Raw genomic sequence first — 15,425 nt, forward strand, 5'->3', positions numbered from 1 at the left:
AGTGCAGCGATGACTGACTGGATCTGCCCTCCTAATCTTGTCTGCTTAACCCGTAGAAATATTCTCCTGCAAGTGGAGAGATGGATTTAGCCACTTGTGGATTCAAGTGATGGCACCCCCACAGTCCTCCCCAACTAATCACCTCCGAAATGCCCTCACAGCAGTCTCACCTTATATTCTTGAAAGATGAGCTCTCCATCCTGCTTGGATTTGCAGGGGCACGTCGATTCCAGTTAATTCACTGGTTTGAAGGCTCGGGAGAGTTCCGGATAGTATTGACTCTGAGGTTCCTGGTGAGGACCAGTAAGTATTAAGTTCATAGAGTTCAATATGTCCGATGTTCACTCTTGTTCTCCCCTTCCTTTCTTGTCTTGCAGCTGGCTAGTGAAAAGATGCTCTTGTGGCAGCTGGTGGCGCTCAGGTAAGAGTCTGTATTACCCGGTTCTGTCCGGTAAATGTTGCATGTGGAAAACATGTTGTTTTGTCTCTCTTTACAGATGCGGCACGTGAAAATATGGAGATTCACAAAAGGATGCCTCCGGTGGTAAATCAGGTAAGTCTATGGTGGTAAGAATTATATTTGTTGGTTCCCTCGGCTCACCTTGTGGTTTTCTTTTGTCTCCTAGGTGACGAAGTTCGGCAAAGAAATGATGGAGGCAGCGCCGACCCGAAGGATGCTGTGAAAACTGGCGAGTATGGCGCGGCGCTGCAGCTGGAGGTGCGGCGCGTGCAGAATGATGTTCTTTACAGGTCCGGAGACGAGATGGATCCAGAATCAGGCGTGGAATAGAAATAAGTTTGTTTTCTAACCTTGTCCCTTTCTTTCCTCTTTGTTTTAGGAGCTCCGGATTCAAGGCGGGCATGGCAGAAGACTGGATGCAGGTTGCAGGCACGGTGAGCGTTACGCTGCTGGATGCAGAATAACGCAAAGCGTTTGTTGCTGGTCGGGCGTAGTTCAAATAGCCTCAAAAGTAGTCCCAGGTAAGAAGTCCCTAGAACCACACCCGAGTAAAAAATAGTCCCTGTAGAAAAATAGTCTCTTTCAGGCTTCATGTTGGATTGGAGTCATTTGCAGCATGGTCTGCCTGAGGTAAGTAATGACTATGAGCCTGGCGCCTAAGGCGCCAGGACTGAACCCAGATATCCCCTAGCCGGGGCTGCTGGGGTTTTACTTAATGTCTAGATGCCTGCTCCCGGGGCTGATGAGCTTGGTCCGAATGCCTGGGGCTAGGCATCATGACAAGTACCTTCAGATCAACCCCAATCATCAAGGACCCCAGGAGCTTCTCCCCTCCCACCAACAAGCAAGTGACCTCCTGAACTGCATTCCCCTTTGATGCCCCCCTCCCCACTCCCCTTCCCCAACAGGCATATCAGACAGCAACATCCCACCTGTTAACAATAAAACAAAACAAACAAAAAACTGTCACTCAATAGCTAAATCGCTATTCAAGATATTACCCAAAATCCCCCTCAGCCTAAAGGGGTAGGCGCAACGGTGTAACCACGAGCAGGTAAACAAGGAATGTGTCTGACGCCCAACCAGCCGGTTACCTGAATGTATAGCTGAACTCAGGGTAGTTGTGCCTGTCCCCAACCACCGTCATCTACCCACCGCAATACAACAGACTCTAGCTCCCAGAATCCATAGTGCAGTGTCCAAAGTTGCCCCTTCGAAGGTCCGACCCCTATAGAAAGTCAAAGCAGGATCAACCTAGCCCTCCATCAGCAGCACAGCCCTCTCAAAGGCCATGCACTGATCGTCATCCTGGCCCTTCCTCCGGCACAGCATTCGCTCACCTGCAAGTCATGTTATGCTATCAATGTCCTCTGCTTGTTCGCCTCGGGCATGCTCCCCCACCGGGGTCTGGAGGTTCTGCTGATCAAGCCACACGTGTGCACGTTCCATGGGTTTCCGAAAAAACATGTATACGACCATGTGTTTCACTGGGTACATCAGCATGTTAGGTTATATGTCACATGTATAGCGCCTACTGCCATTGGCATGGCCTCAAAGCGCTCTGGGGTTGAACACCCTTCGGATAACCGTAGGCAGAGATGAAAGAGGTGAAGAAAGGATTTCTAAAAAAGGTGTCTGCATTTATTGCCAGCACCAAGGTGGGTAGAGAGTGGTGTGAGAAACCTGAAGGTGTCTCCCTGGCTAGTCCCCAGGGATCTGTCATCAAGGTGGACAGGACACGGCCATCACTACTGTATCCAGTTCCTCGGGGTGGACTAGTGAGGGAGGAACACCTGGATGAGGAGTCCTTGGGGAGTTGGACATCAACGGGTGAGACGCGGTATCCCCCTACTTTCAACACCTTTTACCCATCCAACCATGTAGGATATTCCAAAACAAAGCCCCCCCCCCTTTCCTGACACGAACACTTTTGCACAAAACATAAGACAACGGAGTAACACCAGAGCCTTTTACCCGACCAAGGGTCAGGCAAAATCAGGCAATTGACCAGAATCATACACACCTGATGGCCCTTTCCCTTCCCCACAGGGATAAAAGGTGGAGCAAGAGAGCACATTACAAGCAAGGCAGACCGCACGAGGAGACAACTATCCAGACCCGGCAGTTTAAGAGAAGGAGAAAGGCGGAGGGAACAGAGTGTGAGAAGGAGTGGATCAACCTTGCCCTATTCCGTCCCAGACCCGTGAAGCCTTCGTAAGAGTAAACATAAGACTGCAGACAATAGCCTGAGTGTGTTGCCACAGATGTCAGCGGTACCCGGATCTTGGCCGACTCCAGCTAACGTGGTACCGGCCTCAACTCCAGAGACAAGGAATACCAAGCAGTTCATCACAGCCGGTGAGTCAGAAGGGAAAACAATAAGAAACCGAACTGTGTTGAATGAAACCCGCAAAGTGGCAGATTGAGAAGAGTTCAAAGAACTGTGAATAGAAAAGGGGAAAACCAGCTGCAGAGGGAACTGGCACCAAGTGGGTGCAGACTCGAGAAACTCTGGTTGCTCCCATGTTGCTCCCATGTTGAAAAACTACTGTTACCAGAAGGCCGTAGGAGAGCCGCCAAGATAGGTCAAAGTGCTCATACAAGAGGTCCAGCAAAATCCCAGTACAATCGAAAGCCTTTGACCGGCAAACTGTTAAGAAAGCAAGAGAAGTGAATCCTGCATCAAAAGATAAAACCTTTGAGAACGTAAAGGGGAGTGAATCCCACTAAAATGAAAAGTGGCAAGAGTGAACCCGGAGGAGGGATGCCGATAAAGATGAACAAAGTCTAAAGTCCCAAGAAACAGCATGTTGTCAAAGGTGAACCCGGCAGAGGGATGTCCACGAGAACTGTTTGAAAAGACATTAAGATTGCTGAAAGTCAAAAGGTGAACTGCTTTGTGCAAAGCCATAGGGAACCCGGAAGAGGGAGGTTGAGAATCAAGACAAATATTCTAAAGGGGTCTGCGCCAGTAAGAGGGGGGCCTAGGGGTGAACTATCAGACCCTCGGAAGCAGGAGACTCAGCCACCGAAGGTTCTGATATCGATAAGAACTGTTTGAGGGGTCTAGGCCCAGAAGAGGGGAAACTAAGGGTGAAGCCATCACCCAAAGTACATGTGGAACAGAACTTTTTGTTTGTTGAGTACATCAACAGCTCCCTAACTCAAGGCCCCTTCACATCAACCCTAAAGACAGGACAAATCCTCCCCTCTACTAAAGAAACCCACTCTGGATCCCGACAACCTAGGTCATAGCCCCATCACCCATCTTCTCTCCCTAGGTAAGATCATCGAGAAAGCAGTACCCACGCAACTGCAGCAACATATCGACACCAACCATCTCCTCCAAATCTACCAATCCAGGTTCAGACCCAGATGCAGCAATGCAGCACAGAGACAGAAACCATACAGGTTGCTGACGACACCTTCAACATCCTTGATAATGGCCACCCCCAGGTTCTACTTGGCTGCTTTCAACACAGTAGAGCACCAGGCGCTCACTGACACCCTACATCAGTGCATGCGGATCAGCGACCTTGTCCTCTTGCTGATCCAGTCTTGGATGTCCACTGCATACTTGAAGATCAACCCCATCAAGAGTGAATTCCAACTCCTCACCAAGAACACCAAACACCCAGACACACAGACCTGGCTACCAACCATGAACTGTGAGGGCTTGACTCCAGAGTTCGCCTCCTGCGCCAAGTCCCTCGGGTTCCAAATCGACAAACACCTCTCCTTCAAGACGCAAACAGCTAGGAAAACTCAGACAGCTAGGTATCAGATAGCCCTACTGTGGAAAGTCAAGCCCTTCCTCCCTGCAGACAGCTTTAGCTCCACCGTTCATGCACTGGTTCTTACCCACCTGGATGAGGACAATGCCCTCCTTGAAGGCCTCCAGTCGTCCTCCCTTGTGCCCCTGAGAAGTGCTCTGCACGTTCCCGCACACCTCATCAAGGGTCTATGCAAATATGATATCACCCCAGCCCTCAATGACCTTAACTGGCTCCCACTGCACACACAAATCACCTTCAAGTCTTGCTGCATCATCTATAAAGCAGTCTTCCACAAGTCACCCAGCTACCTCGTGGGGAAACAAAGCATCTCCGGCAGAGAGCGCACCACCAGAAGCCAGGACATGCGCTGACTTGAAATCCGCTGCTGCAAAAAGGAAAGGGCCAGAAAACAAGCTTTCTCTGCCAATGCCCCAAGACTATGGAACCTCCTCGCTATGATTATCAAAATCGACCCCACGCTCCTAATGCCTGACAATGCATGACTATTTTATTTATAAGACTGAAGCGTGTTCTCTTTGAAATGAGGAAACAAGGACAGCTGTTCATTACCTGGTCACTTCAGAATAGTTTGATGCCACTGGCAGAATCCGCAATACCAGTTCATTTACAGACTGGTCAAGATTGGCGTCAACCACAAAGGAACGCGGGCTGCTTTCAGATAGAGGCTTTGCCGTCACATAACGTCCTTCCACTCCAATCAGGATGTAGAGCAGATCCTCCACAATGGCAGATTCTTGGGCAGCCGATTGCATGGTACCTGTGGAAAAAAGGCAGAAGGGTCCATGTTGCACGTCTAATATCACAAAGCACCACTCCCTCTAAGTTTTAACATGTTTAATGTAAAGTATCTATGTATTTTTAATAAACAGAAATCAAGATCCAACTTAATCGGAGAAACAGTTCATTCTCCAAACTTGCTACTCTTTACCCCGTTTTACCTCCTTACAGTTAAGCAGTTTGGAAAAGATTTCTGAATACTTAAGCCAGGATTTAAATCTGTAGTTACTTAATGTCCCTCAGTTGAGAGGGGGTGGGGGAATTGACAGACTTCTCCAACAAAACATTTTAATTTCCTCGCATACTCTCGTGAATATCCCAGAAAGTTGGATTTCTAACAGTTTCCCTAGATATTCAGTTATATAATAAGGGTATAATAGTCCATTGAATCAAATTAAGTAATAACACTTTGCTGCACATCTACTTTTCAGTGGCTGCAGCCACATATCCTCTATACTACGGTAGTACAACCTCAGAGCTCTCACTTTCCTCATCCACAGTGCTGTACTGTAAATTACGTAAGTCAAGTGATTTTCTTCCAGACAGGCCCTCAGTTCTTTAAATGAAATTATGCAAATACTCACTGCTAATCTTCTTCAATCAAAGTCTTCCTAATCACTGCTCTTTTTCTGTGAGCTGAGCTTTCACTAGCGAATCAACTAACTCACTGCCCCAAATATATAACCAAAGGATTCTTTTCAAATGTTTGAATTAAATGTTTTTTATTTTTACAATGAGTATCCTCACCCACCAAAGGTATAAACCCTCTCCATACCCAGTGGACTAAGCGTTTTTAACAAACCACATGGTTTGCAAATCCCAAAAGGCTTCGGGCGGGAGGAAACTCAAAGACTGCAGTGAAGATAACATGGGCATGAAATATTGCAGATTGCTTGCCAGTATTCAGGCCTTTACCACCTCATCCATTTTCCTCCTAATAGGCTTACTCCAACAGGGTTTATTCATTAATGCCTACACCATTACACTATGAGCGATGTGACCAAAACTCACCAGCTCACACTAAGCAGGCAGTGGTGCTTTGAGAAACTAAGGGACAGTCAAAGGTAGGCTTATGCCATGTGCTTACCAAAATTAGGATGGATGTCATGTGAAAACACCAGGAATACGTTAGTTGCCAGCAGCCTTGTCTGAAATTGTGGCTTTTAAAAATGCTATTGGCTAAATCCAGACATAATCCATGTATCATCCTTTGTCAAGATTGCAGCTTTGACTACACAGAATATCGATCATGCAAGGTGGAAGGGCCAAGCAGAGCCCCAGGCACAGGAAACCTTCACACAACATCTTAAAAGTAAGGCCCAGCATAAAATACAGATGATTAGCAGTTCAGCCGGACTGGAAACAATGCTCGCAACTTAGATGGATGAAAAAAGCATGAATAACTATTTTGTAATCAGAAAGCTAAACACAACTGGAAACCAAAGTGAGGAGATGGAGTGTGGGATACAGAGTTTTTCCGCCTCAGCCTGCTGTCTGGGCTGTGATGGGAACCCGCAACACAGAGATTAACAATCCAATGCTCTTCCAACTAAAATAGCCAGGCTTTGCAGAATAACATTAAATACTACCTGTTAAGAACAATTTTCAAAATCAGCCCTATGGACAGATTCTGAGAGGCCACGCTACTCTGGTGAACAGGGAAAGATACTGATGTCTAGCCAAAATCTATCAAGGTTGTGTGACTGAGAAGTAAAACCTAGGAGAGTGTGAGAGTGAGGAAACACACAACAATAACACAAGTTAGGCAGAAGGTATAAACATATTTATTTATTTAGGCCTTAGACAGAACTGCATATAGGTAAACCACTAAACATACAATACTAATATATATCCGTTCACTTTTGGGGCCCTCTGGCTACAGAGCACCAACTATGAACACATTATGTTTAAACACAGTAAGATCAGCAATACAGCACTGCAGTGTAGCAAAGTAAATGCAGTAAAAGACAAAAGGTCTTTTTTTTATTGTTGTGTTTATAGTTTACAGGAAACCTTACACAACATGCACAAAATATACCAAAAATGAAATGTTTTTAAACAGAGAAGTTGATCAGTTCACAATTTTAGAAGTACAACATATATCACAAACAATCCGTAACATCTTATACATTAATATCATAAATCAGTCAGTACAGTCAAAAGCTCATTACATCTAATAAAAAGACCATTAAATAGCCAAATTATTTATTTCCAATTCTATTGTTACCCATTGCAAAAACTCATTTAGGGCCAAAACTAGGGAAATGTTGGTCCCTCACATAAATCTACTCCAAAGGAGATTAACAGAAGAGACCAAGTTTTTATCGAACATATCCTTGAAACTCTCATGACTTTTAGCCTCAAAGTGGGGACAGATAACACCTAAATGCCTCAATGTCTCCAAAGAAATTCCATTCCCACAGAATCTGCATAAACTCTCTGGATGCTCCGGCTCTAGCTTGGAATATTTATTCCAATACTTGGTCCTCTTCAGAGTCGGCATCTGGTTGAGCCTGAATCGCATATAGCTCATTCTTCCCTTAGAACAGGGGAAACTCTGAAGATACAGTGGAGTGCATTCCCTAGCATGCAGGAATTTAGAATATTCCCTATAGGTGGAATAAAGAGGTTAAACATTCAACAGTTTCCACTCGGTCAGCCCTAAAAAGTGCCCTCTTCACTATCCCTGGTCGTTGGGTAAAATCTTCTATAGTTAGCCCCAGCGAACGCAACACAACTTCCTATTAGTCCCAGCGAAAGCAACACCAACTTCATTTTAGAACAGAACTTTTTCATAGATGGAACGGAATCAGCACCCATGACCCCTCCTAGTATTTCATAAAGGGAGTTTTTTGGTGGATCAATTATTTTCCTGAAGGCACCAAGTTGTTTCCAAACATACCTTGCTTTAAGAGATATTAGGCAGAGCTCATGACGTATGACCGCATTGGCCACTGCCAAGGATAAGCCCAGTATCTCTTTCCAAAGTTTCCCTTGTATGATATTGAGAGTTTGACTCATGTCATGAGTACAAAGATCAAGACCATACAAAAGAATGGGCTCGAATTTGGCAAGATAGTAGCGCCTCACAGGAAGCAGAGAGAATTTACACACTTTCTGCTTCAAAAATGTTAGTTGGATTTTGAGCTTGTAGGCTTTTTCTGTAAGGCTAGTTTTCCAGGATTCAAAACTGACCCTATTCGTGAGGTTGTACCAGAGATAAGTAATAGCCTGAGCCTGGTCTACTGTTACTTGGCCCATAACCCACTTGTATGTCTGAACCTTAGTTCTTTTGGAGAGAACAAGTACCTGAGATTTTGACGCATTAGGCATGAATTATTTGCCACAGCATAATGAAAGAAAAGGTACATTTTCATCCTAAGGCCTTGGGGGGGGGGGGTGGGGGGGTGATCTAGAAGTATAAAATTGTCTGCAAAAGCCATCCACTCAATCCCAATCCTCCCCAACCTGGCCGGAGCGATGGAAGGACCCTGCCACAATCCTTCCACATCACACACGTACAGGTTGAAGAGAATGGGAGCCAGTGAACAGTCCTGCTTAACCCTGACAAAGGTAGCTATCTCCTGGGAGAGAGACCTCTCCGTAGTCAAGCAAATCCTTATGGTAGTATTTGTATGGAGAAGTGCAAGATGCTGAACAATCTTGTTTGGGATATTCATGGCTAGCATCTTTGTCCACAATCTCGTTCTAATAACGCAATCAAAAGCGTTAGAGAGGTCAAGTGATGCCAGAAAAACCTCGCCCAAATGAGTCTGATTACCGAATCTCTCAAATGAGCCAAAACCATGGCATTCAAGGAGGTACGAAGTTCTTCTCTAAAGCCCACTTGGAATTTACTCAAAAGTGAGTTGTGCCCAACGATACGATTCAGGTCCCGTAAAAGCAAGATGGCAAAAACTTTACTGGTCGCGTCAATGAGCGCTGTCGGCCTATAGTTATTAGGTACTGTGGCATCACCCTTTTTGTAAATGGGCACAATAATAGATTGTACCCAGGTAAGGTCTCAAAGATGTAATTAAATGTGGGCTTCAATAGATCGGCCCACAAACCTGGCTCTTCCTTGATCACAAAGGGTGGCATACCATCCGGGCCGGGGGCCCGAGACGGTTTAAGTTTTTGTATGGCCCATACAATATCCTCGTGATCCCAAGGGCATTGTCCGACCACGGGCAATCCAAATACAGAACCACCAACATCTATGAATTTAGAGGGCAGGGCAAATGTGTTGGTATAGTAAGTGGCCCAAACATCCGCTTGAATACGGCAGTGTAAGCTCCCTTTATTGGGATCTAAAGTCCTATTAACCATGGACCAGAATTAACCATTCATTCCCTTACATAGGTTTAATTGCATTGTTTCATCATATGCTGATGAAGGACCAGGTAGTAATCCATCTTCACCAATCTAACCAGGTTTTTGTGTCCAAGAATAGTTTTTCTTTTGAAGACCCCAAACTCAGCTGCCGACAGGACCTGTCTTTTTTAAAAACAGCCAAATCCCTACGTTTAGATGTTTTAGAATTGTGGATTCTGATATCCTACTTAGGACTACAAGATTTATTGGAGGAATTATCTCCCCATTTACTAACTTTGGAAGCACAGACAAGTATGAGGTTATGAATGGAACTGTCGGCGCCTGGGTTAATATACCCCTTCTCATAGAATATAGCTGTGTTGGTCAAACTGTCTATTAGAAGGGATTTAAACCTCCTAATAGTATTTCTGTTCCAATTAACTGTCCTTCCTTGTTTGGCCACTGAGAACCCCATAAAATCTGGCCTCACATAGCTGCCCATATGAGGTAAAGTCAAAATGAAGGACAGGGGAATATGATCCCCCTAAGTCAGCTTGAATGTGTGTTAAGTTACCACAGGATTTTTTCAGTCCGTTAACCACATAAAAGACAAAAGGTAGTTATTAAATCAATCTGAAAATATCTAGATAAACACAGAAGTTCAAAACACCATACACAGCCTTTCGTGTTTCGATAGCTTGGAGGTGGCAGGCCTGCCAACCAGTTTTCCCACAGAATCCTGCTGTTTTTGTCATTTTTAAAGCCCTCAATTGGTAATACCTACTAAGTGCAGTGGCTTGGGCACATCCCGGTTTGGGTTTTGCCATTCCAGATCCAGTCTGGATTTCTTGAAGACTCCTGGTGACTCCCCACATCTGCTGGGCACAGCCCTCCACAAAACAATTTTCAGAGCCGTTTACCACCAGAATCTACCAATTGCCTGTGGGCCGTGGCTGATGTCCAGAAGCCGGTTGAGGGCTCAACTGCCCACCAGATCTTCAGTTTAGGAAGAATGAGGGAGACCATCAGCCATTGTCCCCATCCTGGGACGGTTTGCTGCTGTGCTGCTGCCATCTTTTGTTGGTCAAATTGTTGTGAGCCTTTTTCACGGGTTCAGCGGACTTCGTGAAGTCTTCGTTGTCCAATTTCCCACTCTTGGTTTGAAGGTCGACACTGTGGGAAGAGTCTTTGTTTCTTCATGGGCCACTGGGATATTTCATTGGCCCAGGGTTCAAATCCCTGGTAAATGAATCCTGAAATCCGCACCTGTGTAAAAGAGCCATTTACTCATCGGTTGTTTCGTGTTGCTGGAGCTGTTTTTGCGAAAGCCCTGGACAAGACTTGCCTGGACAAGAGTCCTTATTTGAGTTCCAGGGGCAGCAGATTATTTGAGATGCTCTCCTTCTGGTGTTTCCCTGATCTGTGGTAGAGATTCCTTGGAAGAGAGTCTTTACTGCATTTCCCATAGACTTCTATTGGGGGTCCTCCTGTTCTGCTACTTCTTCTGGGGCCTGAGTTCATCTTCCGATCTCGGGAACACTTATTTGGGGTGTCCACTGGCCTTCCCTGGGGTCGATAATCAGAGAATCCACACCTGTAGAGAAGATCAGACTTGCCATTAATGTGGATGGCCCTTTTAACTTTTCACATTCGTTCCTATGGAACTGCGAACTTACACTGGAACTCTCCTAACATTGATTCTCGTGGAGCCCCTGTGTTTCTGTGAGCTCTGGACCAGGTTTAAACATTTCTGCACTCACCTGTGATTTTATATTTATTTTTAAAGTCACACCATGCATTTCTCTTATGTTGCATGTACTTTAAACACAAACAGGATTCCTGGAAGCCTTTGGCTATGGTTTACAACTGTTTCCTTTTCCCCTATAATGCCCTGGACATCTAAATGATAGTGAATTCGTATTATAGGCCTTAGGGATTTTTCTACATATTTTTCTTTCTGGTAAACTGTGCGTTTCCCTTTTATCCCTTAGCATACCATATGTGTTAGGTGTAGACCATCCGGTCTAGGGTCTTCCACAGATACCAGGGTTGGTTCTTTAAGACACTATACATCATTATGCAGGCCCACAGAGGACCCATCTGCTTGCTAGGTTTTATGGTTCCTGGATTCTCCCTAACCCTGTTTTATATTAGGTGCTCACCTATGGTAGAAGGCCCACATAAAGACATTGGGGTTAGGAGAAGCTTTGTATAGGCATTCCTGGTTTGTATAATTATGGTTGGTACATTTTTATACTTCAGAAATTTAACATTTAACTCCCAGTTTAACATTCTCAGGTTTTCACAATCCAAATTTGACAATATTGCTAGCTTGTAGAATCACATTATATTAACAATTTTACAAACTAACTGTATACTTAATTTGCCAAATGAGAAACATACTTGCATTTTTTCAATCACAGTGTACCATTTTTCAAACCTTTTATAATCTTACGGTTAAACACCAGCATAATGCAAATGTGCACAGTATAGTCTCAGCATGTAAATCCACGGATACTCTAATGTGATTCACACTTTTTAAAAATTATCATTATGGTACTTATTGAGCGTGGACCTGGCTTCGAGAAGCAATGGAGTGATTTACAGGAGGTATACAACAATACAGATGCATAACAAAGCGCTTTTAGGGGTAACAACAGAACAGATATACAGCGGGGTGGGTGTATTTGTCAAACAGGGAGATTATTGGGGGTGGGATACAGAGCGGGGTACAGCTGTACTGGGTGGCGGGGAGGAGATAGGCGGGTGGTGTTTAGCGAGTCAGGTAGCGCGAGGGGCGTTGTGATTGCCTAGGTGTGGAGCTGGAGTGATTCCTTGAAAAGGTGGGTTGCAAGTTCTTTTCTGAATTGTGGGGGCTAGTCTGATGCTGACAGGGGAGGAGGTTGCATAGACTTGGGCCCACGCAAAGAAGGCTTGTTTTCTGATCCTTTCCTTTTTGCAGCAGCAGATTTCAAGGCTGCATGTGTCCTGGCGTATGGTGGTGCGCTGTCTGCTGGAGATGCTGAGTTTCTCCGCAAGGTAGCCGAGTGACTTGAGGGTGACTGCCTTATAGATGATGCCGCAAGACTTGAAGGTGATTTGGGCGTGCAGTGGGAGCCAGTGAAGGTCGATATTGCTTTTTTGTGGTTTGGTGTAACCCATGCTGTAACATAAAATAAGGAAATACACAATTTGGAGGAAAGGTGTGTGCCACTAGCCCAAAGAAAGTGCAGACATCTCCCAAAACATCAGGTGGATCATTTTACAACAATTTAATTTGCATGTAGGGAAAATTTGCATAGGCTGTTAAGGACCCTGCATGAAATTTTACAAATTTACTAAATAGTTTAAAAGGGACAGTAAAACCAGGCAAAATCAATTTCACTGTTCATTGATACTCCACATTTTAAAATAAAATGTAAACGCTTCCTGCAAATTATGCTTTGCAGACAGCATTTACAATGGATTCCTATAGAATCTGCATGCGTTTATCAGGTGCTGAAATCAGGAATATTGCATATGAATCCATTGGTGTAATGTCCGTTGAAGTCGGAGAAGAAAAGCATGGCAGAAATGTGAATTTGTGCTCCCTTCTCTGCCACCAAATGGTGCTAAAAGTCCTGGAGTGTAAAAGTAAAGCGCAAAGGGTAAATACTTGGCTTTTACACGTTTCTTTTGCACTATACGGCCCTTAACACGACCACCCCGCCCCAAATATGAAACCCATTTTCTTGCCGATTCCACATTATTGCAAAGGCCATACGATATGGACAGTGGCTACGGACCAGTGATGGGGAAAAATCCCATGGAGGGTAGCTTAGAAACATACTGACAATACTGAACATTACATCTCTGATTATAGGAAAAGAAACAACAAAGTACTGCAGGTGATGTAAAATCCAGCATAACAAAACACACACACACACACACGCACACACACACAATCCCCCTAAATAAAAATGCAGTATTCTATTGGTAAAAAAGTTATTTTACAAAAATACCTCAAATAAAAAGTCTTGGATAAAATCACAGTAAACCGTGTTGGAAGATACACCACTTTAACGCTGAGCCCCGCCCCCCCTGTTGCGCAGCCTATGTCCCACAGGCTTTTACCGTAATTGGTGCAAAGTCACCAGTGGCTATGGCCGTATGGCATGGCCAAGGGGCCAGTGTTTTTTTTACCGCAATCGGTGCAAAGTGGGCAATGGCCTTGGCCAAAAGCTATGATTATTTATTAGTACAGGTGGGTTAAGATAAAGCATTACAAAACCCTTGAAATTATGTGAAAAATATTTAAGAAACAGGTAATGTGAAAAAATGTATCTCAACCAATCCTATGAAATTCTGCTGGTCTTGGAAGTGACTCAGCTCATGAGCTCACAGAAGGGATCTGCAATGACATCATAAATTAGATTATGGACAACATCATCGGGTGATGTTGGGACTCCAAGGTAAAGTTGTTGTCACTTCAAACACCTGGTGAATTTAATGGATTTTGTTGCCATAAATTGTTTCACCTCAACTGTACTTTAACTAAAGCTTTTTAAAAGATATATATTATGGCATCGCACTAGCGCATGGCACAGTAAAGGTCAAGACAAATTGTCCATGGAGTTTCAGAAAATAACTTTTCTTAACTCTTAAAACCTTCCATGACCAGGTCTGAAAACATTTCACAGTAAAATGTCGAGGTAGCCGGCTCTGCATGGAAAATCTCAGAATTGTTCATGAACGGCTTCCCATTTAAAAAAAAGTTACTTTGCATTTTGAACAACTTAATATGGGGTTCTCCCAAAGGGAAAACATTTTTTCCAAAACAAATATCTGAAATGGTCCCTTAGATTTTTGCAATTTTTGGCATTCACTTAGATCTCATCAGGAATTGGTGCACTGAAGCAACATTTGAAAATCGACTGCCAATTTTGAGATATTAATGATTTAAAATGTAACTATATATGACGCATGTGCAATGAATGTTTTCCATTGAAAAAATATGTCATTAGAATGATAGCGTATTTCTAAAACATAAAAGGTTTAAGCAGATAGATACACTGCACTTTGCATCTTTGATAGTAACTGTGGAACCTGACCTTTTCTCATTCTTCCACCGCACTGCTGGTACTCTTGCCTACTCAGCAGCATGAACACCCAGACAGTGTCTGTGTCCAAGCATGGTTGCTATGGGAACCGTTTCTTTACAATATGTACATATTTCATACGAACTGTACAAATAGGGATATGGGTTTCGCTGTTCAATAATTATGCAATGCGCATCATAGCTGGGAATTCCTGCACAAGGAAGCCTGGCACATTGGTTAAGAAAACGCAAAGTGAACGAGAAAGGGTCTGGGACCCAATGCTGTTCAAAATTCCTTCTCGGTTCCTCCGGAGCAGGCTTGACAGCTGAGTTAGTCCATCTTCTAATATGTTTTCCGTATGGCCAATAGGCAGTCTCAAACAAGTAGACTGAATCTTCTGTTTCACTTTATTAGTCTTCTTTACTCCCCTGTTCCTACTTGTCACAGTACTAAACTGCTGACCTATATAGAGTTTAGTATCCCTCTTCTTAGTCTTAGTTCTTTCTTGAGGTTCATTCAAGTGTGAGGAACTACAGCGGACTGAATGGTATGAAGGGAAGGAGGGGGCAGACAAGGTGTGGAATACCACGTTCTCCCAAGGTTGTCACTGGTCCCATGGAGGATTTCCCTCCCCATGAGATCCACCCGCTGAGTACCACCCGCAGGGGGACTATCGGGTAGCAGGCTTACCTCCCTGTCCTCATGGGAATGGCCTTCTCCCATGGAAGCAGTGACAACAGCCTGAGATTCGTCACACAGTGTACCAAATGGTTTATCGAATACCGGGAGAAAGTTATGGTTTTTATATAACCAACTCTTTTCTATGGTTTCATACCAATCATTTATTTTAAAAAAATAAAATAAAAAAATAACAATTCTTCACATCCCTAGGATTATTAATCAATGTTTCGGCCGTTTCACTTGTACTACCAAATAAATTGGACCAGTTAAACCCTTACAACCTATACTTCTAAAGCCATTAGGCAGCCAAATCTCTTG

The 15,425-nt window shown here is 44.1% G+C and overlaps 1 protein-coding gene across 4 annotated transcripts in view; it reads right to left on the minus strand.

Annotated features, from left to right (window-relative positions):
* The window catches only part of TUBGCP2 (tubulin gamma complex component 2), a 704,444-nt gene that overhangs the window by 418,376 nt on the left and 270,643 nt on the right, over window positions 1–15,425 (minus strand). For all 4 annotated transcript variants that reach the window (XM_069611057.1, XM_069611056.1, XM_069611059.1 and 1 more), the window contains one exon: window positions 4,807–5,014. In XM_069611057.1, the coding sequence (XP_069467158.1) occupies window positions 4,807–5,014 (208 nt within the window). The remainder of the gene's footprint in view (window positions 1–4,806; window positions 5,015–15,425) is intronic.

The sequence above is a fragment of the Ambystoma mexicanum genome, chromosome 8, assembly GCF_040938575.1.
Source record: "Ambystoma mexicanum isolate Mex_15411 chromosome 8, UKY_AmexF1_1, whole genome shotgun sequence".
Taxonomy (NCBI): Eukaryota; Metazoa; Chordata; class Amphibia; order Caudata; family Ambystomatidae; genus Ambystoma; species Ambystoma mexicanum.